Below are 27915 nucleotides of genomic sequence, written 5' to 3' on the forward strand. Positions count from 1 at the left end.
TTTTCAGAGGCCACATTTGTTAATCACAACAGTAAGTAGAAAGCAGTGAAGGAAGGGAATGAACATGACACTATATTCTTGTTTGTATTGTATTGTAACAGTGAACCTCGTATTGTCTGTGCTACTCACTTTGTATCTGTATGACAGTCTGCAAGGAGTGGACTGCGTTAGCGTTGGGCTTCTGGAGCAGGACTTCTTCTGACAGTGGGTCCTACAGTACACAGCAGACACAACCCTTTAGCCTGAAATCTTTTCAGTGATTAAATAGTTAAGATGTGGCTGAAGAGATACATAGGATATACATTACTATTGTTTTCAAGGTCAATCCACTAAGAAATACTGTGCAAATGTTAATGTACTGCATCCTACTATCATAACTGTATGTGTGCAGACATATTTTTTTGTTCTTATTTTTCAGGTGTTAATGGCAAAGAAGGCAAACAGTCTATACTCACTGTGTAAAATGTATAGGAAAGAATCTAAAATTTGGTTTGTAAATTTCTCTGACTTCCCTGCTGTTTGTGGAGTTCCCCTGCCTGTTGGGCCTGGCATTTCAAAAACCCATAATATTCCACAACTTAAAATTCCACAAACCCTGGAAAGTATTTGAGCACTGAAAATAGATACTTCCCTCATCTGTCGGTTACATAGTTTATCCTGTGGCAGACATTTTAAAAACAACTTCATTACCCAGCATGCCTTACATGTATGCCGAGGAGAGCACTAACGCAGGCTTCAGATGCGTCACAGATAGCTGTAAGGTCGTGACCTCCCTCAAGGGCCAAAACCAGACGACCCCCTGCTAGAGACATCAGCTGGCGGGTCAGGAAGCTGAAGCCTATGGTAGAAAAACATACAGAAACGTTAACATGAAGTATGAGCAATGCAAAAGCCACAGATTAAAGCTTGGCAGATACATTGCAATCATGAGACCACTTACTGTATGACTTAGAAAATGGGTTTTGCTATAATTTCAAATAAAAAAAACAAATGTATATTTTTATCTCGTGGATCCCCCATAGCAGTATACCAACTACTAATTACTATAATTTTGGTTACATCAGTGATGAAGCAAGGTATGATAGAAGGCATTGGTCTTTGGTCCAAGCCTGACAGAAGCTGTAATAATCTATTAGTATCTATCTAAAAAGAGACAGTGAGGTAAGGACTGGAGGACAGACTGTATTATCCGTGGTAGAAAACTGTACTTACATTTGGCCGAGACCTTGTACCCTCCCAGAGGTGCGGGGTTCCCATCGGCGGCATCAAAGCCAGCCGAGACCAGAACAACGTCTGGGGAGAACTCCTGGGCGATGGGCATCACCACAGACCTGTAGGGACACAAATACAGCCACTGTAACTTGTTGCAGTTCCTAATGGTTGCCAATAGAGGTTGATACAACCCACTCAGGATAATTCTAGTGTGTAATTTTATTTTTATTTTATAACTGTAGTTTATAGAAACCCATTAAAGAGGGTTTTTATGCTGCATACACAAATAAAATCCATCCATTTAAACTACATGTATATTATAGTTTTTTTCTGTTGTTAAGCCTTAATTATATATTACAACTCAAGACATAGAAGGAGAAGAAAAAGTGCTTTCTCTTTAGAGTCACATAAAGGCAACAGCAGGATAACATCAAAATCACATGAAGGAACTGTTCCTACACAAGTCTCAATGTTCACTTCTAAGACCTGGACACTGTTACACTCCAGAGAGATTCAGCGTACAGCAGCTAGAGTCTTGTCCAACCATGTAAATGCTGTAAAAGTGTGCAAACTCTGCAACCTGGAGCAACTGTTCAAATCAACATTTACTACTGAGACAATGAAAAATACTGTTACCGTATTGTCATTACCACTGAAATATCACCAAGACCAAAGCAGCCTGAGTTGCTTTTGTTATAAATCACATAAATGTTAAAACAGCAAAGTCAAACCACTGTTGGCATGACAAAATGCATTTGCATTGAGTAATACAGACAGTAACAGGAGTACACAAATAAATAGTGTCAAATCTGGACAAGTACAATTCAACACACTGTCAGTAAAATTTGCACTTACTTTCAAAACTGTTGTCAACATCTCAGTTAATTCAAAGCTCAACAGATCACTTTAACTTGGATTAATTTCACCAGTATTCTCATGAACACTTATAATAATATTTAGTGAAAAGTAGCTATTTTCAAATCTAACTGGGCATTGTCAAACCGGGCACTTTCCCAGAGATCACACATATTTATGAACAAATCTAAAATGGTCATTAACATGACAAGTGAAACCAAGGTTTGGCTGAACCCAGGCTCAGCGGCTCAAATGCACTGACAAAGGACCATTGTTTCTCTGCTGGAGAAGCTGCAGTGCCTCCAGTAAGACAAGTATGCTTAACAAAGTCATATTGTTTTGTCAGCTTTTTTAGCTTCTCTCTGTTTATGGACTTCAAATGGATGAAGATTTCCTTATTGCTATTGTTGTTAGGAAGAGAGTGGTGCTCTCCCGAGGCAAAGAGAGGCTTGATTCTGTGGTTTGATGCTGTCGGTGGACTTCAAAGCAGAAGAGTGTGAGTCTGTTTCCCATTAGAGGCTTGTCACTCCCCTCACGTCATTGACAACACAGAGAAAAGAGGAAAAACAGTCCATCTGGGATCCATTTACCTTCATTATTCTGCCTGGGGACTTTGGAGACCTTCCTCCCTCTCCTTCATACACACACACGCACATATCCAAACACATAGTACTGTCATGACTGCATACAGATGGACAACATGAGCTCATAGACAAAAATGAGGACACAGATAAAACACACAAACACATTCAATGTATACATGCAATACACACAAAGATACATACAATACATTAGTTTTGACTAAGGACACAAACATATGAGGCAGTTATCATTTTGCTGTGTCAAACTTTTACAGTGCTGTAGTATGCTGTGTTTGGTTTTCATTATGCTTTGATTCAGTTAATATCTATTTGTAACAAAGATCTTAGCTCTATCAGAGCAGTGTGGATATTAAGAAGAGCATGGACAAACTCCTCACATCCCCACAGTGACACACACACACACCTAACCACAAAACCCAACTCCACCTCCCCTGTAGACCCATTAAAACTGCTCCACTCCCCCCAGAGAGAGGGAACTAGAGACAAACTAAAGGAAAGATGGAGGGAAGAAGGGAGGGTGGAGGACAGGAGGGGATGCCTATTAAAGATCAATCAAGGGAGGAGAGGAAGAGGAGAGAATGTGTGTGGTGAGGGTTTGGGTGATGGAAAAGAAAGGGGGTGTGAGAGATGAGGATAAGGTGAAAATGCATCAAAGCTTCTTCAAAACTTCTCTTTTAACCAATAGAAGTTATTCTATTAAATACTTTATACTCTTTGTTTTCCCCATCGCTCATTAACTTTTTGAAACTTTATTAATAAGAATCGAAAGGATGGTGCACAAGTGTTGGGTGGGAGGCGAGCGCCTTTTTGATTTTGACTCATGACATGAATGGAAAGTGCTCTTTTTGAGTTGTTACGGCAAAGCGCCTGCCCATTATAGACCAAAGAGAGATTATGTGACCCTACAGGTCGATCATGATTATTAGTCATTTCCTGCAGAAATTTCCTCCAAAACAGCTTAACATATCACCTGCTATGCAATAAATACATTGCAGTTACTAATTCTCCGATCTGCACATTAATTTTGACAAACAATTAATTTTAGACGACATCAACATCTTCTAGAAAGATGTAATTAATTTCTCTTCCTGAAAGTTAAATTCAAATATAATTTTTTTCACGTATGTTTTAAGGCTTTTCTTAGTCTTCTTAGTGGAATTTGTGTTGATGTTTTGTTCCATAAATATCACTGACTCGTGATACTGGTCTATACAATTAAACTGTACTGCTTACTATGCATCCTGGAGGCCTAGTTGGCTAAGACACTGGCCATGTAATTACAAATGTCCTGTTCAAGGGCACCTCTGTTATTGCATGTCATCCCTTCTCTGCCTGTCCACATTTCCAGTCATCTAGTGTGTCACGGAGCAGCACGGTGGCTTAGTGGTTAGCACTATTGACTCACAGCAAGAAGGTTCCTGGTTTGAAACCCATCAGGGGCCTTTCTGTGTGGAGTCTGCATGTTCTCCCCGTGCTTGTGTGGGTTTTCTCCAGGTACTCTGGTTTCCTCCCACAGTCCAAAAACATGTATGTCAGGTTGATTGGTGACTCTAAATTGCCCATAGGAGTGAGTGTGAGTGTGTGAGGTTGTTTGTCTCTATGTGGCCCTGTGATGGACTGGTGACCTGTCCAGGGTGGACCCCTGCCTTTCACCCTGCCTTTTGACCCTAGTTAGGAATAAGCAGGTATAGATAATGGATGGATGGATAGTATGTCTCACTCAATACTAGATAACAAAAGCAAAAATAAATATTTATATAGCATTCAGGGCAGGTTTTGCCAATGGTCCAAATTCACATCACATTTTAATATTAATACTATTTTGTATAAATGTGCAGACAATTATCTGGAAAGTTTTGATGTCCTGTACTCTCACCATCTGTCTCCAGGCAGATTGGAAGAAACAGAGAATTACTTAGAACTTTTATTAGGTCCAGATCTGTATACTAGGCCATACAATTGGCATTATGCAATAAAAATTATACTTTGAATCAGTTTGTCATTTCCATTAAACTTGAGGAGGCACACCCTTTTCAGTTTTTTTTAGACTTTATGACCCTCGAGAGTGCTTCAACTCATTTTTGCCATTAAATACTTTTCAAAACATCTTTTGTTTTAAATTTGAAAATAAAAAACAAAGATTTCTTTGTATTTTATCATGCTGTCAACGAATGCAACCCCCCCTCCTCTTTTCCCTCTTTCTCTACTTGGAGAACACAGAAACTCCTGCAGTAAATGTCCAAAACTTTAAGGAGGTCTCTCAGCATGAAACTCTGAAGCCAGTACTATCCACTTCATTGCACTCACAATCTTTCCTGTTAAGATCCAATACGAAGGAACAAACAGTGATGGACAAGTCTGAATCCACATTATAATCAGTTGGATCAGCAAACATCAAAGACAGTCTTGCCAGTCCTAGAAAAGCAGGAAACAGCAATCTGCTCAAGAACACTTGAGAAGGAAAGATCATCTCCTTTATCATACAGGCCACTCCTTTTCAGCATCTACAACTCCTCCAATGGGCAATAATCTGCCTGCATAAATCCCACATTGGATTTAAGTGACCTTATGTGTTGAGAGGAAGACAGTAATGACAAGAACCCACTGAATAGTGGCCCACCCAGTTTATGGGTGGGTTATGTATGTGAGTAAGTACATGAACATAAACATATACATGCTTGTGTATTTACGCACAGACCCCCAACCCCCCACCCCCATGCCTGTGACATTGCCATTGTTCCCCCTTTCCAGTAATAATGTGGCTGTAAAAGTTTTCTTGGTGCTGGCTGCAGTAGACAACCAAAAAGCCCACACTACTGAAACTTTATTGGTGCCAAACACCCACCAATGTCTAGTATCCAAGCCACAAGCAGGAAGTAACAGTCTGCAGTCTGTCAAACACACACCATTTACTGTAAAGCATCTGAAGCTATTGGAAACTAGGAGCACCAAACACATGCTCTCCAAATGACAAGGATTATTAATTACGCAATAGGTACGTCAGAGGCCATGTGAAGCCGTGCCTCTGATCAACTTTAGTGTGTTTATTGTGGTTCAGCGTAAAGGAAATGAGAAAAAATGTCCGATTACAGCTCTACTGAATATCCTTATCCTGATCAATAAGAACTGGAAGACAGGTGGTGACAAAACTAACTAAAACTGTAGACGACTTTTGTTTTTTTACCTAATGTACCAGATGTCACATCCACAATATGAATTAAAGCCAGAAACTGTCTGCTTTCCTTATGTACTGACCTCACTCTTAAGCACGCTGAAACAATGACAACACAAAGATCAGAGAAGATCAGAGATTTTAGGTCATTGCCTTCACACTTCCAGACATTTGCAGCTTAAAAAGCTCTCTCCTTTATTTTGGTGCAGAATCTCAGAACTGGTCTATAAAAAGTGTCTCTGCAGTTCTGTCAGAGTACCACATCATGTGGGTGAGAGAAAATCTTAAGCTAAAAGAGAAATGAAGATACTCCAAGTACGTGCACAGGGTGTCACTGAATGCTTTGAATATGAAAATTATATCAATCATATGCTATATTCATCAACCCAACTCAGCACCTACAGTATGCAATATAATTCCACAGACCCAGGAACACTGAGACTGCTCTGGATACTCTGACTGAAACTCAGTCTTCATAGAGTTTTTTTTAAAGTTGTTAGCTTTATGTTTCTCTTATCTCATAAGCTTGTGTTGCAGTGTATAAATAGAGGAGCAGTTGGCTCTACCTGAATGCAGCGAGGTATTCAGCATCTCCCATGGGCGGGTCCAGTCCTCCTGTCCATGCTACATTCACATTGAAGCCCTCGCCTGCTTCAGAACCAACCTAAAAACCAAACATATTCTTTAAAATTGATTTCATCCTTATTACTTGGAGCAGGGTTACACAGGGTCCTGATTGTCACGAACCTCAGCTGGCGACCCACTGCCAGGGAAGAAGTTCCCATCGTCATAGCGATGCAATGAGATGTAGAGTACGCTGGGGTCGCTATAGAATATTTCCTGGGTGCCATTACCATGGTGAACATCCTAGCAACCAAATGAGGGGAAAACATATCAATAATATTACACATAGTAATACTACAAGTTTTACAGGAATATGTCAATGTAAATTTAAATATAGAGCAATAACTTTATGAGGCCAGAGTTAACAAGCCACCTCACCCAGTCAACAATTAGGATCTTGCTAACGCTGAGCTTCTGTTGGAGCTGCTTGGCAGCAATGGCCACTGAATTGAAGTAGCAGAAACCCCTGTTGAGGCAGACAGTGGATTTAAGTGACAAGAGACAAAGAAAAAAGTAACTAATTTCAGAAGAAGAGATAGTAAAGTTCCTATAGTTTATTCTATTTCAAATCATATCAACTTTATTTATATAACAACCTCACACAGTAAAACAGTAAAAGTTTCCAAAGGTTCTGTGTCCATGGGTCAGCCAGTGATTACATGTCAGTAGCAAAAAATGGTAACACACACATGCACCAAACACTTACATTGGATTGGAGGGGTCAGCATGATGCCCTGGTGGTCTGACCACAGCAAACCCATTCTGTGCAGAAGACAACACTATATATCAGTGTTCTCACAATCTTTATTTTAAGGGTTTTAAAATGTATAGGAATATAACTAATTTCAACACATAAATGGAAATGCGGCTTAAGGTGTGACTTTCCTGCTGCCAAAATCCGAAACCTGCCATTTAAAAACTGTACCCAATTCATTTAACTTTACTAAGTAGTGTTTATCACTTTTATATCTTGGACAATAAAACTCGAAGCACAAAGTCAAACATTTCATTCAGATACAAAATACAATGTGTCATGGTAGTGTATATATAGTATACACTCCATGACATGAGTAGTGATGGCAGAATAGCATAGTGTTTGTGTACTGCTGAGAACAGATTGGGTCTTGGCGTTTGCTGTTTTTCTGACAGCGCTTCTTGCATTACAGTATATTTAGACATTTTTTTATAGATGTTTAATTATTGAAAGGAGAAAAAATTTGACCATAATTTGGGAGGAAATTTAATTCATTCATCTTTTAATTCCTAGTAGTTGTCCAAGAACAAATCAAAGTGAAGAAGAAAGCAGTGAAGACAAACTCCAGAATTACTTTACAGTAACTTTGGTTTGTTTATAGAGACACGGCCTTGCAAATTACTATTTTCATATTCTGTGGCTGAGTCATCAATGAAGTCAAGTATGGATCTATTATGAGTGCTGTCTTTTGGAATAATGAATGTGTAAACCAGGCTTGAATTTTATACACTATTTCAGTGCTGACACTGGGATTAGTTTCTCACCTTCAGTTCCCGTTTGGCCACCCTGAAGGCAAGTTCAATGACACTGCCTGCTGCCATGCGCGATGCTGTGGAGGTGTGTGACTCATTCCAGATGGTGTCATTATCAACCTATCAAAACAAAACTTATTAAACTGATTCATCAATCAATTTCAAATAAATATATAAGGACACATATATTACTATAATTAATATGTTTTGTGGATTAAATCTGACTATGTTTAAAATGGGACTTCTGGGACAATAGAAGAAAAGTGAAACTTTCTCTAGGGATGAATGAGCAATGCACAGCTTTGCTTCAAAACTACAAATGTCAGTTTCTGCTCTGCCATTTTGAGGCCAGATCCATATTTGCTAGTAATTTTCCTTTCCACCCTGTTTTTTCTCTCTGCTGTTTGTCCACAAACTGGCATTACTGTCCATCTGGCTTGGACAATGAAATCTGAGGCATTTCTTTTATCCTTGGTCATGGACATGTTGTTCTCATTAGTCTGACTTGTCATGGTCCAACACAGACTGTCAGGCAAATGTTAGCAGTGGCCAAGCCAATTCTCTTTTACTCTTTAATATCCTGTCTTTCTTTCTGTCTTTTGTGTAATTACTGCTCACTTGTCTGTGTTGCTCTTCTTTGAAACAATATCATCTTTCATCAGTGCTGTGATTGTGGTGTATTGTATAGCAATCATTAAGAGCTTTGGAGATTTTTGATCAAAAATAAGAGGCTGTGTGTATTTTTTCTCTTACCCCAACTCCGCCGCATGATAACATCAGAAACGTTCGTTGAGAGAGGATTCCTGAGGACACATAATCACAGAAATTATATTTATACATTCAATAACACATTAAATCAGGAGCATAACCCCCTTGCATACCTATGTGGCATTATAGTCAGTTAAACTTAATTAATATAGTTTAATACGAACAATTTTTGTCAGATGTTACAGAACGAAAACCTATTATGTAGGTTTTATTTTGATATTCCCAATCACATTTGGTCCACAGAGTAAAGATTTATTTTTAATTACATAACAACAATAGTACTTTGAGGTCTGAAGCCTGATTTGAAGCATACCAGCAAGTTTGCGGTTGTCCAGTTTCAGTCTGTTGAGTGGGTTGGTACCATAGAGCAACACATGGCGCTCTGTGTGGACTGACTGCAGCTCCTCTAGAGTGGCTTTACGACCTCGAATGCTCTATAGACACAAAACTGTCATTTTACTTTTTCATCTTGAATACTTTCATGCTGCAAAAAATGACGATACACAAGTATGGGCTCATTTTGAGGGGTAAGAACATGACATACATAATGGATCATAAAGACATGGATACTATATAATATACAATGAATAATAATGCTTTACAGACAGAAAATCTGATTCTGCTCCAACAGAATCTCATGTACCTTTCAACACATCCTATTTTCACATACACAAATAATATCAGCTTTTAATAGGTAATATATAAAGTGATTTAAATAATATGTATTCAAATTCTGATCATTCAGATTAAATGTAAACACAAACAAAAATAACAGTGACTAAAAAAGGCTAAAAAAAGCATACTCATAACTGACTAACCTAATCACTATGAAAGTGTGCATATCTTTTTATAGTTTGTGGACAAAACTTCATTTAATACCATCACTGTGAGCAGATTTTGGTATTATGAAGACATTTTGCAACTTCAAAGGGATGTTTGGGTGTCAAGACTTGGTTTTATGGTTAAGGTAAGGTTAGAATTGGATGTAGGTTATAGTTAGACATTTAGTTGTGATGGCTGCATTGCATCATATCAGTGAGAGTCTTCGTAACTACAATAAGACACGTGTATGTGTGTGCACAAGTCATGCCATACCTCACACTGCCCCCTGAGGCCTCTCTCTTGTAGTCTGGACCAGATGCTCTGTATCCTCCCAGCATGCTCTGGGTGGCTGCTGTTGTCTCCACATGTACACTGGTGCTTCAGCATCTGAGAATCATACACCAGGCCTGCATACACACAGGAACAAGCTTAAAAATCTGTCACCATCGTGTTCTAAAATGATTTCTTGGAAAGACCATCATCTTCGTGGAGTACAAACAGTGAACAATACCCTGAATCATATCATTGTATGACTTTCTTAGACAGGTTTAGTACAGACATGACTGGAAATAAGAGACAGAGACAGGCAAAGTCATTTGAATGTTATGGTTATTGTATATTCGGTATCTTTAGTCACTGGTGGGCAGCCTGTATTTGAAACATACCTATTATAATACTATATAAGCATGTCTGACTCACCGGTGGTGAAGCGTGGTTTGCTGCTGGTATCCTGTGTCGCCAAACTAAGAGGTTTCTCAGGCAGAGCGAGAGAGGTGGAGGCTGGGGATGATTGTGTACGTGATAGGGGGCGATGGATACCTAGCCCACTACCAACCCCACTACTGCTGCTGCTGCGTAATATGGGTACTGCCAGGGTCTCCATCTGTCGATGTAACTGCTGCAGCTGTTTCTGCTGTTCCCATAGTAATGACTTGAGAAAAAGTGGAGGTGTAAATCAGAAACACATTCTAAGATATGATCGAGAGGAAAGTGCAGAACAGAAACTGTAGAAGGCATCAAGGTCAAGGTCAGACTCTATACTACCAAGTACTGGTAAACATATGAGATCTTAATATTCAGTTATGTTGCTACACATGCAGCTGTTCAACCCTATAAAACCTGCTTGTAGGTGATTTGTATTCTAAGCTGACATTAAGTCTTTCATGTCACAGAACTTCCTCCAGTTTTATATCAGTAAAATTATTTTATTTGTCTCATCTGACCCGGCCAATATAATCAACAGCAATACTGCTTTGAATATGGAATTTTTTTAATCTGATCTCTGATCCATTCATATCCTTTGCCCCTTAATCACTTAGTGATGGAAACGTTTCTTTAGCACAAAACTGATCTGAATTTTTTGTCAATTCTTCTTCTAGTTGGAACTTGTAGCACTTCCTAACTCCAAACTATGTTTACTAGTTTCATCTGTGACTGACAATTTCTGTCATTATAACATGCCACTTATTAATTTATTCTTGATAATTGAAAAAGCATGAAATAGCCACTTCAATGTAATGACTATTTGTCAGGCAAAACCATAGAATGGATGCTAAAGTTAACCAAGCATTACATTGCCATCTACAGGACAGTGGAATGAAAAGCACGTTCCAAGTCTCGGCATGCTTATACAGTATCTTGTGTGGAAGTATACTATGGTTTCATACCTGGTTGAGTATGAGCGCGTGTTGCAGGTTAATTTGCTCTTCGTGGCTCTTGGATGCAGTGGGTTCCACCTCCCTCAGTGACTCTGCCCTCACCCTGCTCTGATAGGTTGGCTCTGTGGGTGATGTCCCCCCACCATCCTCTGAGTCCATATCTTCAGAGGGGATCTGATGTAGTCTGGGCTTCTCACTGGACTTAGACATTAGCTGCATGTGCATATACATATGCATTTAAGTTAGCACGAATACACATGCAGTACTTCTGGAGAAAACAAAGCAAGCATGTGTACTGATGCGGTGCTAATGTTGTGTAAAGACGATTTTCACGTAGAACAGTGAAATGTGAAATGCCGACCTTTATCTCTAAAATTCCTGTGCCAGATAACCAAGATGGCAGACTCCTATAGCCTCACTGTTTGAAAACCTCTGAATTAAATGATAATCTCCTAAAATCCAATACATGCTAAGGCAAACAGCACCAATAAATTCACTACCATGTTAATTAAATTAAAAAAGTTTACAGGCAGTAAATTGCAATTGGACCTGATGCCTGTGTGGACTAAGGCAGCGATTATGTGATTCCACTATTTTAACTGCAGGTCAAGTACATTCACATATGAGGTCAAAATACAAGACAAATGTTTTTGAAAATAATATTTATAAATACATTTTATATATACCTTGCCCAGGTGAGTCTGCTGTTTGAGCCTCTCTAGCAGTTGTGTGTTGTGCTGTTGTTGGAGGAAATGTGTATGAAGGGTCCTGGGGCTTTGGGGAAGGGGTTCAGAGCGTGTTCTGCTCAGGGGCTTGTGATGCTGGGCACCTCCCGAAGGCAGATGGTCTAACTGGGAGGCAAACTGTAGTGGGACAGACTCTAGGCCTGGAACTGGTGAGTGGTAGAGGAGAAAAAGGAGCAGAAAATATTATCTGTTTTTGTGAGCAGAGTCAAACATGTATATACACTAGTACAAAGCAAAAATGTCCCTAAGCGCTTTGTAAATTCACTGAAAATGTTTTATTTTAATACATCTTTTGTCTTGCACTGCTGTTTACTTCTAATTCCATATCACATGTAAGATGCTATTTTATTTGCTGCTTTGAGAAAATAGTAAAGCCACTTAAATGGAAGAAAATATGGATTAATATGTAATAAACTATCAAGCCCGAATATTGTATAAAATTCTCAAGTAATTTAGTTGCCTGGCTAAAATGATTCTAAATGTAACCATTAGGTGGTGCTCTAACCTTTCAGACTGTGTTGGTGTGTGTGTCTCACCAGTGAGTAGCGGCGTGTGTACCAGTCCAGAGGGTTCTAGGATGATGACAGGCAGGTGAGGGTTTAGCTGCCCAGCCTGGTCTTCTCTGCTCATGGGGAGGAAGACTGGCGAGCCCCCGGCTGTAACCACAGGGACCCGGCTGACCTTCAGAGAGGGCAGCTCTCCTTCAGCCTACACACAGATAAAAAGCTTCATGGCTCCATGCTATCTGATATTCTATCACAGCTTAATTACTGAGCCATCACAGCAGAGTGTATGATGAATATAATCAAGGGTGTTGAAAGAAAGACAGTTCTGGGGACACACTCTATTTATCCAGCTGATGTGACAAGGTATCTCTCAAGCCTTTTACATTTCAATATAGGGCACTGTAAAACCAAATCTGTGTCATAGTGAAGCATTTTAAAAGCATCTAGCTTTCCTTATACTGATGCTCATCAGGAAAAAACAGGATATTAGGGTGATTTTTTATTCTTTTATTTATTACCTTGAGATATTCCTGTGATTTACACTGTACTGTACTGTACTGTACTGCATTCCAACCCATCTAGCACTAACGCTTTAAAACTTGTTCTGTGACTAGAGATAGATCACTTTACAAAATATATAAGAATATTTTTAAAATGTGTCTTTAACAAGCAAATCACTGCATCAGTTTGGTCAAAACAGCATTTGCAAGAACCGAATATGTTCTTACTTGTTTGAGTTAGGAATTAATGACTTAATATTAGAGACATTTGCTGCAGTTCAGTGCTTACCCTGGTGTTGGCCGGTAGTCCCAGCGTGATAGTGGGCAGTGTGGAGGGACTCTGGATGGTGAAGTTAGCTAGAGTGCCATCTCTGAGCAGCAGCTTCTGGGCCTGGAAGTTTGAAAAATAGTTAGTATTCCAAAATAATGTGTTTTGTGTTCTTTTTTTTTTTTTTTTAAGAGATAACAGAAATCCATAACAATGACACCTTATAATCACTTAAAGATATATAGTATGTGCTGAATTAGTATTAGCTATAAATTCCTAATATTTGCTGCTGCAGTGTCCAAATGTCAGCATTTACAAAATGCAAATCTATAGTCATCAAGAACAGTGTAGTCAAATTAATCCTTAGCCAGTGTTTTATGCTGAGCTGTGATGAGTCATTTACAGCAGGTGTGACAGTGGCTGCTCTGTTCTGGCTTTCTGTGATTAAATTCATTATGTATAAACAGCTGTCAAACACTCAGTGCTCCCATACATCGTCTCATTGCTTTAAACATGTTATTACTGGGCGCCTCAGCACAGCTCATGTACATGAAACACCGACATATCATGTTTTTCCATCACTAAGAACCTGTCTGAATGGCAAAACAACATATTTCTTCCTATCTCTTGCCAGCCATATTTTCTCTCTGTCTACTCATCTTCATTTATTCCTCATGATTTATCATAAACCAGTTTAAGTTTTTCACTTCAGGAAAAAAGCAGTTTAATAATAGTATTTTAGCAAAGCCTTTATTAACTTATGTTTTAGTTATATTCAGTTTATTAATATTCTAAAAGGACAACAGAACGTATGTGTGTGTGCCTTCAACACACCTCATGCGAGAGGCCGCCAGCAGATGGCAGCAGCCCATTCTCATGGGGCAGACTGTCATTAGGAGAACTACAGCCAGAGACTGGAGTGCTACTGCTGCTTGGGGATGAGTCTGGAGAGAAAGAGAGAGGCAGTGGTTGAATTTCAAATAGATTTATAGTTAGATTAAAACCTTCACATTAAAACAATAATTGATTAGCAGCTATATTCATGTTTATGCATGTGTGAGTGTAGTTTGTTACCCAGTGTGTCAGGTACTCTGTGTTTGACAGTGGGTGGGGCACTCTCTTTGCGGGTAAGTGGGCTCTTGCGGGTGTTCAGGTGTTTCTTCAGTTTGTGTTTCACCTTCAGATTTGGCTCTGATGCTTTACAAATTGAACATTTGGGAAATGTTTCTTAATGTCATTATCTGAGAAAGGTCTAAAAACCATGAACAATGATTCATAACATGACATACAATATGTCCCTTCATACTTATTTCATAATTTTATTGTAAGTATCCTGAGATTAAATTAAATGATACTTTTTTAACCTGGGTGTGAGTGAGTGGCAGATATTTTACCTGCTCTGCGTAATGGCGTCCCTTCTGAACCATCAGAGGAAGGCTGCGGTGGAGATGAGAGCAGAGGCTGGGAGGATACACTTGGGTCTGGACCCAGCTTCCTATAAAATCATAACACAAACAGAAATACAATCAGTGAAGTAAATAATCAGGCCATCTGTGACAAGGATTCAAACGTTATTTAGAGAATTATTAATGTCTAGTATATTTTGGTATATCCTATAATTAACGTGTTCATGATGCGTAGTGCAGCGTAATAGTTTCCTTTTGTGCTCTATGGATGTTTTTTGTGTCACCTGTATGCTACAGGAGCCGGAGTCAGAGTGTTGGAGTTAGTTCTTTCTAGTGCTGCCTGTTTCCGCTTCTTGAGAATCACCTCCTGGAGTTTCTGTTTCACCAGGGAACTGGCTACTGCGCCTGTCAATCAATAACACAAACTGTCATTCACAAGACATAAAAAGACTCAACACCTGCTTGATGGTAAAACAAGGAAAAAGGAAAGGCACACAGCCACAATCAGCCTGTGTGGCATATCTGTGCAGGTGTAGTATTCATCACAAATACTGAAATATATGACAAAGACAACTCAAAAATACTGCAAGCAATTTTGGCAAATACATATATGCCATAGATGGTTGCCATAGCACTACAGTGCACACACTATACAGTTGCTGGTATAGTGTGGAGGTATATTTGTGTTATCCAGAGCAAGACTACTAGTCGTAAGAGTATGCTCACTGATATTTGTATGTATGTGTGTGTGCAAATGTGTGCACACTAGGTTGATGGGAGGTGCTAGGAGTGATCAAGTCAATATTGACACAGTGACTTTATGTGCACAGACCTAAATGCTATATTTAACTCTGCTGTTATAGCTCTGCTTGTTGGGTTATACTTAGCTCTCAATTCAAAGCAAACAGTTTTAAAAGGGCAATGACAGTGTTCAATAAAGAGGAATAAGATTTCTCACAGGGACTTTCCACTCTGGCCATGAATAGCACTCTGGGTCATAATTATTTTAAGATGTGGAAATAGAATCATACAAAGGACAGTTAAAAAAAACTACTTCAAATGTAAAGTGAAAGTTGCAGTAACGTGTCAGTGTATTTGATGTTTAATGACTGGGAATGTGTGTGTAAATGGACTCACTCTGTTGACTCTTGTCTTTGTGTTTTAGCTGCTGCAACTCCTGCTGCTTCTTGTGATGCTCCTGCTCCTGCCTCCTCTGCTCCATATTAAACTAAACACCCACACACATTTTTATTACAGTGACATATATAAAGCAAATTTGTTACGTAAGAATAACATACATTGAAGAGATTACAGCGTACAATACTTTTAAAGTAGACAGTCTAAGTCTGTCAAACTTTTAATACTGTAATTTATTTTGCACAAACACATTTTTATGTTTTATTATTTTTACCCTGATTTGTTGGTGTATTTGCTGTTGGGAGAAGGACGTGCAAGGCTGAGAGGAGAATGGAGTGAGGAGTAACGGCGGGTGCAGCGGGGTGAGGAGCGCCGTGTCAGAACCAGGGCGCAACCCCCTCTCTCCCATCCTGAGGTCCATGGGAAACAAGGCCGCACACACCACTGGCACTGCCACAGAGGAATCTGGGAAAAGAAAAAGGTGAGGGGAAGAAGAGAGAGGCGTCAATTTGCTTTATCCCCCTGAGATCAGCTGATTCATTTAGCATTATGTGGTAAGCCCTACCTGAAAAACAATGAGCACATGTAAACTGTGGCAAAATGAACTACTGTTTGGAGAAATATTTTGGTTTCATATAACGCATACTTTGCAGCTTCAAAACAGCTGTAGTGGGGAAAAGCTAACAGGACCTAGGACCGTCCTTTAACTTTGGTGAAATTATTGTAAGTAAAGTTCGCCAAGTAGCAGAAAAGTCAATTGTATTTTGGCTTAAAACATGGGCAGAAAACTACAGTGTCAATTTGGATCTAAGTTTGACCAAAAGTATAAACACAGCCATAAAAAAACATTAAGGTTGATTCATACATTTATCCTTCAACTCTCCTTCACTAAAGTGATATTATCTCTAAACACTAAGTCAACTAACTGTACACCATAACATTCCCAGTGCTTTGGGAAAGAGAGCCCAGAAATAACTAACTATAAAATCAGGGCCTCACAACAGCAGACCTTTCAGTGTGGCAGAGAACCTATTTATTACAGCTGCCTATAGTACAGCTGTTTGTTAGTGTGTTTCTTATAATGCTGCTAATAATGGGGGCAACCTGAAATGTATGTTCTATAGCAAAGACTCAAACAAATGTCCACAAAGAATACTGGACCCCATACTCCCTGCATAGTACACCCCATACTGCACAGTAATAACTAAAAAAACACTGAAAGCAAACAGCGAGAATATTCACTGGGCAGCAAATGGGGTTTTCATACAAAAAGAGGTCAAATAATGAAAATAGGTCAGAATAAAGGAAATAATAGTGTGTCTATGTCAACTTCAAAGGTACCTCTTGGCTAATATCTGAACTAGTACAATACAGACACAGTTCCATCACAGTTTTCCTTGTGTGTTCCACCTAAACTCAGGCTGCCACTTTGTGTGTGTGTGTGTGTGTGTGTGTGTGTGTGTGTGTGTGTGTGTCTCTTACAAAGTCACACACACATGCACATGCATTTCCATGCTCTATGCAGGATTTTAGGGCTATTTGCATTGCATGGCTGAGTCAATGGGAAAGATTGCCTCATCCAGAGCTAAAAACAGGATCCAGGAAGGGAACAGCTTGGGAATAGGATGGGGGTGCACTCTGTCTGTGAGACCCATACACACATGTTTGTCTGCCAGCACACATATGCACAAAAAATGCAAACTGCCTCAGTAACACAGAAACACAGCTGTACACACATATAGAAGCATGTATTCTACACACACGGATAAAAATACAGCAAGTGACACACATTCACATGCAGATACACAGCACACATGTATTCAACCCCACAAACCTTCATAAAAAAACAGTACACATACACATATTGTCAAGACATTTACAGGCATTCACATGTGGCACACTCATACACAGCTGCACACACAAGACAGGCTTGAGCAAACACCTATTGCACAAACCTGCCTTGACACTTAAACCAAGACACACACACACACAGAGCAAGCCTTGAAATAACTTGGCGTGACATCATCTCTGTGCTGTTGCGCCTGGTGCTCAGATGTCAGGCTGGAGTGTGTAAAGTAAATGTCACTCATAGACAGGCTTGGCCTGATGCCAACAGCACCACTGGAAATGGGTGAGAGGGGATAGAACAAAAAAAAAATAGATGTACATGTTATTGGTTTTGTTTTTACAAGCAGATGTGCATGTGCGCACACACACACACACCCACACACCTTTGCCTTTCTATAGTTGGGAGTACACTCATTTGAGGTATTGCTGTGAAAACATGCAATCTCATAACATGTTCCTCTCAGTTTCTCTTTATTATTATCATTGACATAACATCCCATAGCTGCTTATCAGACCCTTAACCAAAACAACTTACTCAATTATATACAGACAATACTCATTAACGCCTTTGTCACCTCTCGTTTGGATTACTGTAACTCACTCCTCACTGGTCTACCTCTCAAATCACTTCGCAAACTTCAACTTGTCCAGAACTCTGCTGCCCGAATCATCACCAGAACTCCATCCTCACATCATATCACCCCTGTCCTTAAACAACTTCACTGGCTCCCTGTGTCCTTCCGTATAAACTATAAAATCCTCCTTCTCACCTACAAAGCCCTCCACTCTATTGCCCCACCATACATCACTGAACTACTTCATATCTATTCTCCGCCTCGTCCTCTCCGTTCCTCCAGTTCCACTCTCCTCTGCACCCCTACAGTGCGCCTGGCCACCATGGGCGCTAGATCCTTCAGCCACACTGCGCCCCGCCTTTGGAACATTCTCCCTCATCGCATCCGGTCGTCTCCGGACTTATCAACTTTTAAATCATCACTCAAAACGTATCTGTTCCGTATAGCGTTTTCCACCTAACTCTCTTAACTTCTCAAAGCAGCCCGTGATGTCCTACCACCCTCTGCCTATTTCATATTGTCTCATACTGTTTCATATTTGTTGTTCTGTCATCTGGGTTTCTGTATTTCAATTTACTTGTACTGTACTTCGCCCACTTCCTAGATAATCCACGCTTTTGCCTTTACATTCTCTCCCGCCGTTTATGTATTCTTGTTACTGTTGTTTTAATGCACTCTATGTATATCATGCTGTATGCTTCCTTTTCTATCTGTAAGGTGACCTTGAGACTTTGAAAGGCGCCATGAAATAAAATGTATTATTATTATTATTTATTAATTAGCACTTTTAAGTTGTGACAACTGGCCAAAATATTACAACAATGCTACCAAGCTAGAGTTTGTTCACATAACCATAGAAAGACATGTTCATATGCACATACACACACAGTGACCTGGAGTTACTGTGGTCTCCCTAGCATCACTGTTTGGGTTAATGTGACACAGCAGTGTTTATGCATGTGTGTATGTCAGCACTCTCCCTCCATATTAGGAGGCATGGATGCAAAGAGACAGTCTGAATGCCTACCATGGCTGGAATAACAGAAATCCCTTGGCAAACGCACGCACATGCGCACGCACATGCGCACGCGCGCACACACACGCACACACACACACACACACACGCACACACTTAAATTTATTCATGGTGAGGACAATAACCATGAGCTTAACTACCTCAACTGCATGCTTAACCTCAACCCTTACCCTAACCCAAACCTGACTCTACCCTCAACACTAAAGCAATGTTGTCATTCTGACAGAATTCTGCTCTAAGATTCTCACAAAGACAGACGTACACACACCCACACCCACAGCTATGCACCCATATTCTCTGTAATGACAGTAAGGAATAACAAGCCTATTATTCTGAGGAAAAGGAAAGGAGAGCATGCTTATACAAGGAAACAAAGGCTGTACAATAACACACACTTGCACACACACACACACACACACACACACACACACACACACACACACACACACACACACAGACACACACAGACACACACAGACACACACAGACACACACAGACACACACAGACACACACAGACACACAGTCAGGAACACCAGTGTCTCTCCTTCCCTGCCTCCCATGGGTTATAAATAGAAAAACACACATTGGTCCAACATTTACCTACACAGGGCCTTTTGTTTCTACAGGGAAAATCACACGCATGCACACAAATGTGTAGAGTATTCCAGTGATGTCACCTCCAGTTTCCAGTAATTGCTAAAATCAAAATGAGAAGATGTAAATGAAAGAGATAGAAAAAACTAAATGGATTACAATAACTTAAAATTTCAATTTTACATGTAGAATACTAAATATAAGAAGTGAGAATGGCATGGAGGACACACACATACACACACATGGAGGAGGCTTGATGTTAGGCTACACTATGAATTGGTCAATTGTCACTGGATAACATGATAAAGTGCCTTTTATTGACTGACTCACTTTGTCTGTATATCCAGTGACTATTGTATTAAAGACATTGTCCTGTTTAGCTCACACCAATAGATATGATATGATGCCATCACTCTGATGAACCAATTCATCCATTCATTGAATTCATTGACTTCCTTGTGTCCAACATACTTGGCTATAAAACTGATTCTGATATAGTAACACTTTAGAATAATCCTTTAAAAAACCCTATCCAGCCTAGAGATATTTCTATCCTTTAGAACTGCAAAATAACTGACAATAACACTGTCCCTATGTAGCCAGTGTGAGTTTAAGACTATAAACTAAGTAGTGGTTTAGTTTCTGGACCACTGCACCACCACCACATTTACTGTAATCCCTCTACAGTCTCTCTCCTGGGTCTCTGCAAGCAATATGAAAGTTCTCTTTAACATTGATATTATGGTACAGTTCATTACTTCTTCATCTCATGCTTAGAGAAGGATAACATATCTTCATCTTGTAGTTATGGTTCTGTATTGACTCAATTTAAAAAGCACATTTTTTTTCTGTGCAAATAGAACCGGGAGGGCATCTACTACAATAACACAAAGCTTGCATTCATTTAAGGAACAGGTCCATGTGGGAATATGACATATATGTTTGCCTTTAGAGAGCCTACAAGAAAGTCAAACAACAGCGCTACACTATACATCAACCAATATACACAGTAGTTTCAAATGTTTTCAAGCAACTAAGGTTTTTGGTAGAGGTGGGTCCACAAGCTGCAGGAACTCTGGGATATTGTTTGATCAATACAACTGTTCTGTTTGTGTGTATGTATGTGTGTGTGTGTGTGTGTGTGTGTGTGTGTGTCTATGGTTTTGTGAACATGTTTTAGCAGGTCCTCACAACTCCCAAGTTAAAGTAGGTTTAACATAGTGTTAGGATTAGGGTAGTTACAGTCGTTGTGATAGTTAAGGTAAAGGACTAGGGAACGCATTATATCACTAACTGTCTTCACAAGTATAGAAAGACTAAGATATGGGTGTTTCTGTGTAACTATGTGTGGGCTTGTCAGTGTGTCATTATGGAAATCACCAACGATGCAGTACAATATGTCCTGTCTGGTTATAGAGACCGTTGGGAATGTGCTGATTAGGTAGATAAGACACATGTTCTCCATAAAGACATAATGTACTTGTACATACACACGTGTGTGACTAACACAGAGAGATAGTCCATCCTATAGTCTGACATTTTCATAGTGATTCCTCCCTTTTCTGTTCTTTTATTCAGAATATGTGCCCTGATTAGTCATGACCGGTTTTACCGGTAAGACCAGAATTTAAAGTCCTTACTCTCATCCTTCCTCTCTCTATTTCCTCTATCTTCCCTCCCCTCCCCTCTATAATCTCTCGTGAAGTGGACAAAGTGACACACCAAGGAGAAAACAAGGGGAAGAAAGTCAAAGGACCACAGAGGCAAGTTGGTCAACAATCTTTAACAATCTGCAGATAAGTCTAATCCTCTCTGCACCCTGGAGAAGAGCTGACAGCCAGCACAGCGCCATTAGTGACAGACTCTTAAGCTGCACTAAGTCAACAACCAACTGACAGCAGGCACCACCACTTTTGTTTCTTGTCACACGTCCAAATATAGCTACAACGCCTTCCTCTGTTTTGACTGTACTGTGTGTCTAAATCACACTACACCTTTAAGGAGGCAACAGCTACTTTCAGAAGATAAAAGTGTCATTACCTGCAGGTTTCTGTGGCGTTGTTAATGCAAAGAAAAAATTTTAAAAAAACTTTGATGCAAATATAAGCCCATTAAAGGGAAGGGGGGCATAAACTGAGTCAGATGTTTGAGAAAGAGGCAACCAGAGGAAGAGCAGATTAAAGCAAGCCTTACAAGAATATAGAGGGATACAGGTAAGAAGGTGTGAGAAGAAAGACTAGATATTGCTGAGAAAGCCAAGAATTGTCTTGGCTCCTTCAGTCTCAGTTTCTCCACAGGCTGTTATTATAATATGCGTGTGAGGATATTGCACTGTTTCGAAGAATCAGCGATCAAAGTTTACAGCATGTTCTTCAAGCTCATTGCCATAAAAAACTGGTCTAAAGCAAACAGGAACTGGGTTCAAGTCTGGCTTTGCTTAAGCAATTGGATAAATTGTAAATTAAAAATTAAAAAATAAAAACACAGGAATTAAAGCGCTAGATATGAAATGGTAAGTTCTTGCAGTCAGTCCTTGACAGAATTTAGAAATTGTTTTAAAAAAAATATATATGTAAAATTTCTGGTTTCCAGTCACATTTTTATCTGTAAACAGGAGTTCTGAATTGAGGTTTCACATGTATATTTATCTAAACGAGCTTCCGGAGAGACGCATGCAACTCATAACTTTCAAGAAAAGAATATTTGCATTATTGCTTGATAAATGGCAAATAACCAATGATAATTACCTTATTGCTAACGATTAATGTTGATCAACTATCTGATTAGTTGACTGACACAATTACTACTACTTAAGTACATACTGACAGCATTACCTATGGCAATAAAAGGCAAAGCAGAAGTTTAAATTCCACAGACTTTTACTAGAAATTCACTGAATTAATGAGTACTAAATTGCTAAATCTTGCTATTGCTCACGTTCTTATTTAGTAAACCATAACTTAACCTTTATGCTGAAAGTGCATTTCAAAGCTTTCCTCTGTGCAGTTAAATTAAATACTGCCTTCATTTATCCTGAGGAGACAAACAGGTTTATCAACAAGTGCACAGAGAGTTCACCTGGAACAGGTATCATACAGTGGTGTCTGGAATTTACTGTGTAATACTTTATATACCTTACACCTGGCACTTTTCTATGTATTTCAATTATAGCCATGGCCTGTTCACGACATTTGTTAGGGAAATCCGAGTCAATAGAAACACACAGATTCAACATGATAAAAGTTGAAGACCATATTAACATTTTAGACATACAGCAAAGGAGCAAACCTACAGGAAGTTAAATAAATCCATCAGCAATCCTAAAACAGACACTGAGCAATAACACATACACCAATGTCAGTTACCTGCTGCAGCAGTGGATGTCCTCATCTAAGTTAACAGTGCATTTCCAGTTGCTACAGAAATCACAATGAACAGTGTGTGTGAGGAAAAGAACAAAGAATTACAGAGATTTAGGCATGGATTTCTATAGAGGGCCATGAGTGTGTACTTGTGGCTGTGTAGACACATTTCAGTTCGATACTGTTATTGTGAGGACATGTGGAACTCACAAATTCAAAGGGGTGTTTGAGGGTTACAACTTAGTTTTAGGGTTAAGGAGGACTTTATTTGTGCTGGATCCTGCCAGAACATGATGCAGGACTGGTTTTGACTGCCTGCATTCCCCTACCTATTTGGGCTGATATGGTACTTCTTGCATGTAAAAGCAAATCAAGGGGGAAACTCACCGAGCAAATAGAAATATGGCCAAAGGACACAGCACTGCCACAGACAACGCAGTAAAACCTGGAACAGGGAGGCGGAGGGAAATTGGGACCTGTCTGCAGCAAGTCATCACTCTACTGTTCTAATGTGCATTTGGGATTAAGGGTAGACGCAGGTTTAGATTAGGATGAAGTAAGGGTTTGGTGCTAAGTATTAATTTGGTATTGCTAATGTTAAGATAAGGACTAGAGAATGCCTTTTGTCCTAGCATGTCTATAAAAAGGCTAATGCGTGTATGTTTACAGAGGACAGTAACAGAGGAAGGCTGATGTATAATGCAGCATGGGTCCAGTTTCCTAAGTCCTCACTGAGTTTCCATAAACATCTAAGGACTACTGTGTTTTAGGTCAGCAATCTCTCACACTCACACACAAACACAGTACATGCCTTGGACTTTCTCATACTACCAGAAGCAGCACAAGAAAAGTGTCAATGAACAAGTGAAGACAGGCACAGAAGAACTGATTAACAATTTTAAAATAAAACACAACAGGCAGGGGTTAACAGACACATACATGAAGGGACAAGAAGTAAAAGACAAAGTCAAAAAACACATACCAATGGTTGTCTTGTAAATATCTGGCTATGTGAAAACCCCAGTAGCACTTCTGCATCAACTACTGTAGTTCACAGAAAGATCTATAATTAGACTGAGAGCTCCACTCCCCTCCAGTCATCTTTTACTGCAGCCACATCCTCTTTTCTTTAACTCCGCTTTCTTCTCCTCCTTCCCTGTGACTATCTCTGCCTCTATTTGTTGGCACTGTCTGACACCAAACTGTTGATTTCGTCATTTCATTCACACAGTAGTAGCACCTGGCCTGGGAGAAAATCGGTATTACGCATGGTATTTACAGAGCACAGATAGAAGGTTTTTTTAAAAAGTTTTCAAACCCCAGTAAACTCCCTAATTAATTTTTAGACAGAATTAAAGCATAATTAAGATGCAAAGTGGTCAAAATCTGTCTGAAAATATAGATATGCAAACTAAGAAAAATATTTGCATGAAATCAACGAGGTGATTAATGCAACACTTCGAACACTAGTAAGCATTTAACAGAAAACTACTTCTACACTACAGGTTTTTTAAGTGGCACACTGTGGATAGAGAGGATCATGAGCCACTGTGGGATCTTTGCAATCCATCCGATATACAACAGGGATTGTAACCATGGTGATGGGGGCGGTCAGGCTGGCAGGAAGTTGAGTCTATAAAAACACAACAATGAGAGAACCAGGGTGGCTTCCTGTTTGAGAGCTGAGTTTAGACTCCCATTTCCTCCCCTCTCCTACCCGTGCTGTTGTTGTGACAGTGCTGCCGCAGTGCCCGTGAGCCCTACAGCAGTAAGGTTTCCCACTGGAATACAAGTGAGAGACAGTATATACACACACACATGCACGCACACACACACACAGGCCCACAGGCCTCTGTTCCCATTCCTCTCAATGTATGGCTTCAAGCCGAGAGCTTTAAAATCCATTAACAACTCAGATTAATGAACAACAGGCAACGCACTAATGTAAACACACTTGCTCAAACTACTAAATAAACGATTAACAATCCAATTAAATTGTGTTTCATCTATTTCACCTTTGTGTGGCAAGTATTTTGAAAATATACACTTTACTGCAGAGAACAAGGCCTGATAGGAAACTGATAATATCTGCAGCCAAAAGACAAAGCTAGAGCCAGGAGATGGTTAGCTTAGCACACAGACTGAAACCAAGAGCAAACATATTCACTCTCTTTAATATGTTGATTTTTCACTAAAAAAACAATTATTACTCAAATAGAGTAAAAGGTGTAGGACATGGTGTATTCACAAAAAAATCTAGAGTTGCTAAATCAGCCTTGTGCAACACAGGATCTCTATGAATAGTCTAGTACTGACAGTTAGGATCACATGCTCTTTACTCGGGGAGCTATAGGCTCTCTCTCCATGCACCTCAGTACTTTTAGAGTAAGCAGTGTGTGTTGCACTAAATCAAAAAGCAAAGGTTTTTGTTGACAAATACAGCCAGCAAATCTCTGATAAAGTATCACTGCAGGATCAGTCCTGAAGTTCAGGTTCCAGGTCTTTCATCAAGTCTCAGTTCTCTCCCTTTCATTCTGCTTAATGACACTGATAGCAGTCTGCTTTATTACAATACATGAGATAAAGGTTTTGTGTTCACTCTCTGACACACTTATTTTCATACCTCCTGGTCTGCTCTCTCTGACACACTCATTCCTTCTCCAACCTATTTCTCTCTCCTACTCATGCCTTCTATCCCCCCCCCCCCCCCCCCTCTCTCTCTCTCTCTCTCTCTCAATCCCTCCTTCATCCTGAGGAATCCACAGCTGTCACTCCCATTCAAAACCTCTCGTCTTCCCACAGCAGCTGGCCAGGCTATGGCTTGTGCGTGCGTGTGTGCAGACCTGCCTGCCTACAACTGTCGCCAAACTATTTCTATATTTATGTTTCTCTGTTGGTGCATACTTAAGTGTTCGAGTGTTAATAGTTAATGGTACTGCATGTGGCTGTCAAGATGTTTAGAAACTACATTACACTGCTACCACCATGCAATATGTCTTGTAATACATTCTAGTCTACTAAGCCTATTTGCTTTTCATCATTTACAGTGAATTTTGCCTGATTTGAGTACTCTGGGAATTAAAAAGAACACACTGAGTATTGAAGAGACTCAGAAATGCAAAATTGACACAAAGGACACAAAGGGTTAGGGGTTAAGATAAACATCTGGACAAAATCTATTTTTGACACAGCTACAAGTTAATGTTCCTCTCACAAAGGTTTCTAAGTTTGGCTGCTTTGTCTTCTCACAAAGAAAAGAGACTTCAACTAAACAGGTGCTTTAGGATTCCACCAGGTCTGCACTCAAGACCTATTTTTAAGGTTTAAATTAGAACTAGATTAAGATTAGGGTCAATGTCAATGAGTGTTTCTGCAGCACAGGAAACATATAGACATAGCTAAGGGTTCCACTCAAGCCCATACTGATATTCTTATCTCTGTCTCCAGTCTTTCTGCCATATGCTGCAAAATCAGTTTTTACTGCAAACAGTGTCCTGGCATGGAGAAATGTGATACATTTTGTTTCTGGTTTGTTTGGAATAAACAAAGTAAAACGACAAAGAGCACTGACAGTTGCAACGACTAAAGAGACAGAGATGAGCAGTAAGTCTGATAAGTGAGCTCTATATATACAGTATTTGTGTCATCTTTTAGTCCAGTCACACCAAATTTGTTTAAAAACCAAATTCTTATATTGCAGCAGCTTTGAATCAGCTGCTGATCAGTGTAAATATTATACATCAATGCTCCTTGTGGATAATTACATTGTTTTGTGCTGGTTTAAAAACTCCACAGAGAGGTCAGAGAATTTGATCATATACAAAAATACAGCCTGGAGACTGGAAGGCATTCACTGCCTTGCCCATGGGCTCTTTACTTACTAGTAATTGTAAGACATAGCTTAAGTCATCCTGCTCTTCACATTCTGACTGCAAAAAAAATTCTAAGAATGTAAGGTGATGCATGTAAAGTAATGTTCCGCATAGCAGAAAAAGACTTTAGTACTTTATCATTTGGTGCTCCTTTCACCAATCAGGAATGTGAAGACTTATGGGGCACCTGACAGGAACAAGAACTGTGGAAATGCCCCTTGGCAAAGCACTGTTTCCTGCAGCTGCTGCAATACAGCTGCTCAGCAGCCAACAACAGCACTGGTTATACTGGCCAGCTCAACGTACAACATGAGAAAACTCGTCCTTATACAACAAACAGACGTTTTTGTCAAATTTAAGTTCTTGGGCAACCTTTCAGAATATATTCAGGTATAAATGTAGGGTTCATCCCCAAAAATCTCAAAACAAAATACTATAAACATAAAATAAAACACTTGAAGATTTAAGAGTCAGATGTCAAATTAACTTCACACTTTGTGCATATCTGTCCAGGCTTTCTTTCACACACGCTCCTGCTCCCCTTAACATCAAACACATTCTCCACATTTCCCAACAGATAAATCCACTCAACACAGCTGCTCACTCAAAAGGATCTCCCCCTTTATCTTTTATAACACACACACACACATGCACACACACACACACACACACACGCACACGCACACGCACACGCACACACACACACACTGCACATGGTCGCATAGATATCTGGCCAGCTTTATCATCACAAGACACAATAAACTCACAAGGTAACACTCACACTTACTTCAAAACAGTGCCAGATGAGACAAAAAACACTGATGGCACACAGCTTTTGCTTAAG

The 27915-nt window shown here is 39.7% G+C and overlaps 1 protein-coding gene across 5 annotated transcripts in view; it reads right to left on the minus strand.

Moving 5' to 3' along the window:
• The window catches only part of hdac7a (histone deacetylase 7a), a 61465-nt gene that overhangs the window by 3522 nt on the left and 30028 nt on the right, over positions 1-27915 (minus strand). For 4 of the 5 annotated variants that reach the window (XM_026331966.1, XM_026331964.1, XM_026331963.1 and 1 more), the window contains exons 3-24: positions 16057-16247; positions 15783-15873; positions 14930-15050; positions 14634-14734; positions 14314-14436; positions 14074-14183; positions 13261-13362; positions 12502-12673; positions 11906-12111; positions 11229-11432; positions 10261-10492; positions 9835-9968; positions 9053-9173; positions 8725-8774; positions 7984-8091; positions 7172-7227; positions 6844-6931; positions 6589-6708; positions 6408-6505; positions 1213-1331; positions 705-838; positions 130-211 (exon numbers count right to left, since the gene is read on the minus strand). In XM_026331966.1, the coding sequence (XP_026187751.1) occupies positions 130-211; positions 705-838; positions 1213-1331; positions 6408-6505; positions 6589-6708; positions 6844-6931; positions 7172-7227; positions 7984-8091; positions 8725-8774; positions 9053-9173; positions 9835-9968; positions 10261-10492; positions 11229-11432; positions 11906-12111; positions 12502-12673; positions 13261-13362; positions 14074-14183; positions 14314-14436; positions 14634-14734; positions 14930-15050; positions 15783-15873; positions 16057-16203 (2719 nt within the window). In that variant the 5' untranslated portion in view covers positions 16204-16247. Of the gene's footprint in view, positions 1-129; positions 212-704; positions 839-1212; positions 1332-6407; positions 6506-6588; positions 6709-6843; positions 6932-7171; positions 7228-7983; positions 8092-8724; positions 8775-9052; positions 9174-9834; positions 9969-10260; positions 10493-11228; positions 11433-11905; positions 12112-12501; positions 12674-13260; positions 13363-14073; positions 14184-14313; positions 14437-14633; positions 14735-14929; positions 15051-15782; positions 15874-16056; positions 16248-24181; positions 24249-27915 lie in introns of those variants that run through there. The other variant, XM_026331967.1, reaches the window with a different exon arrangement.

The sequence above is a fragment of the Mastacembelus armatus genome, chromosome 7 (assembly GCF_900324485.2).
Source record: "Mastacembelus armatus chromosome 7, fMasArm1.2, whole genome shotgun sequence".
Taxonomy (NCBI): domain Eukaryota; kingdom Metazoa; phylum Chordata; class Actinopteri; order Synbranchiformes; family Mastacembelidae; genus Mastacembelus; species Mastacembelus armatus.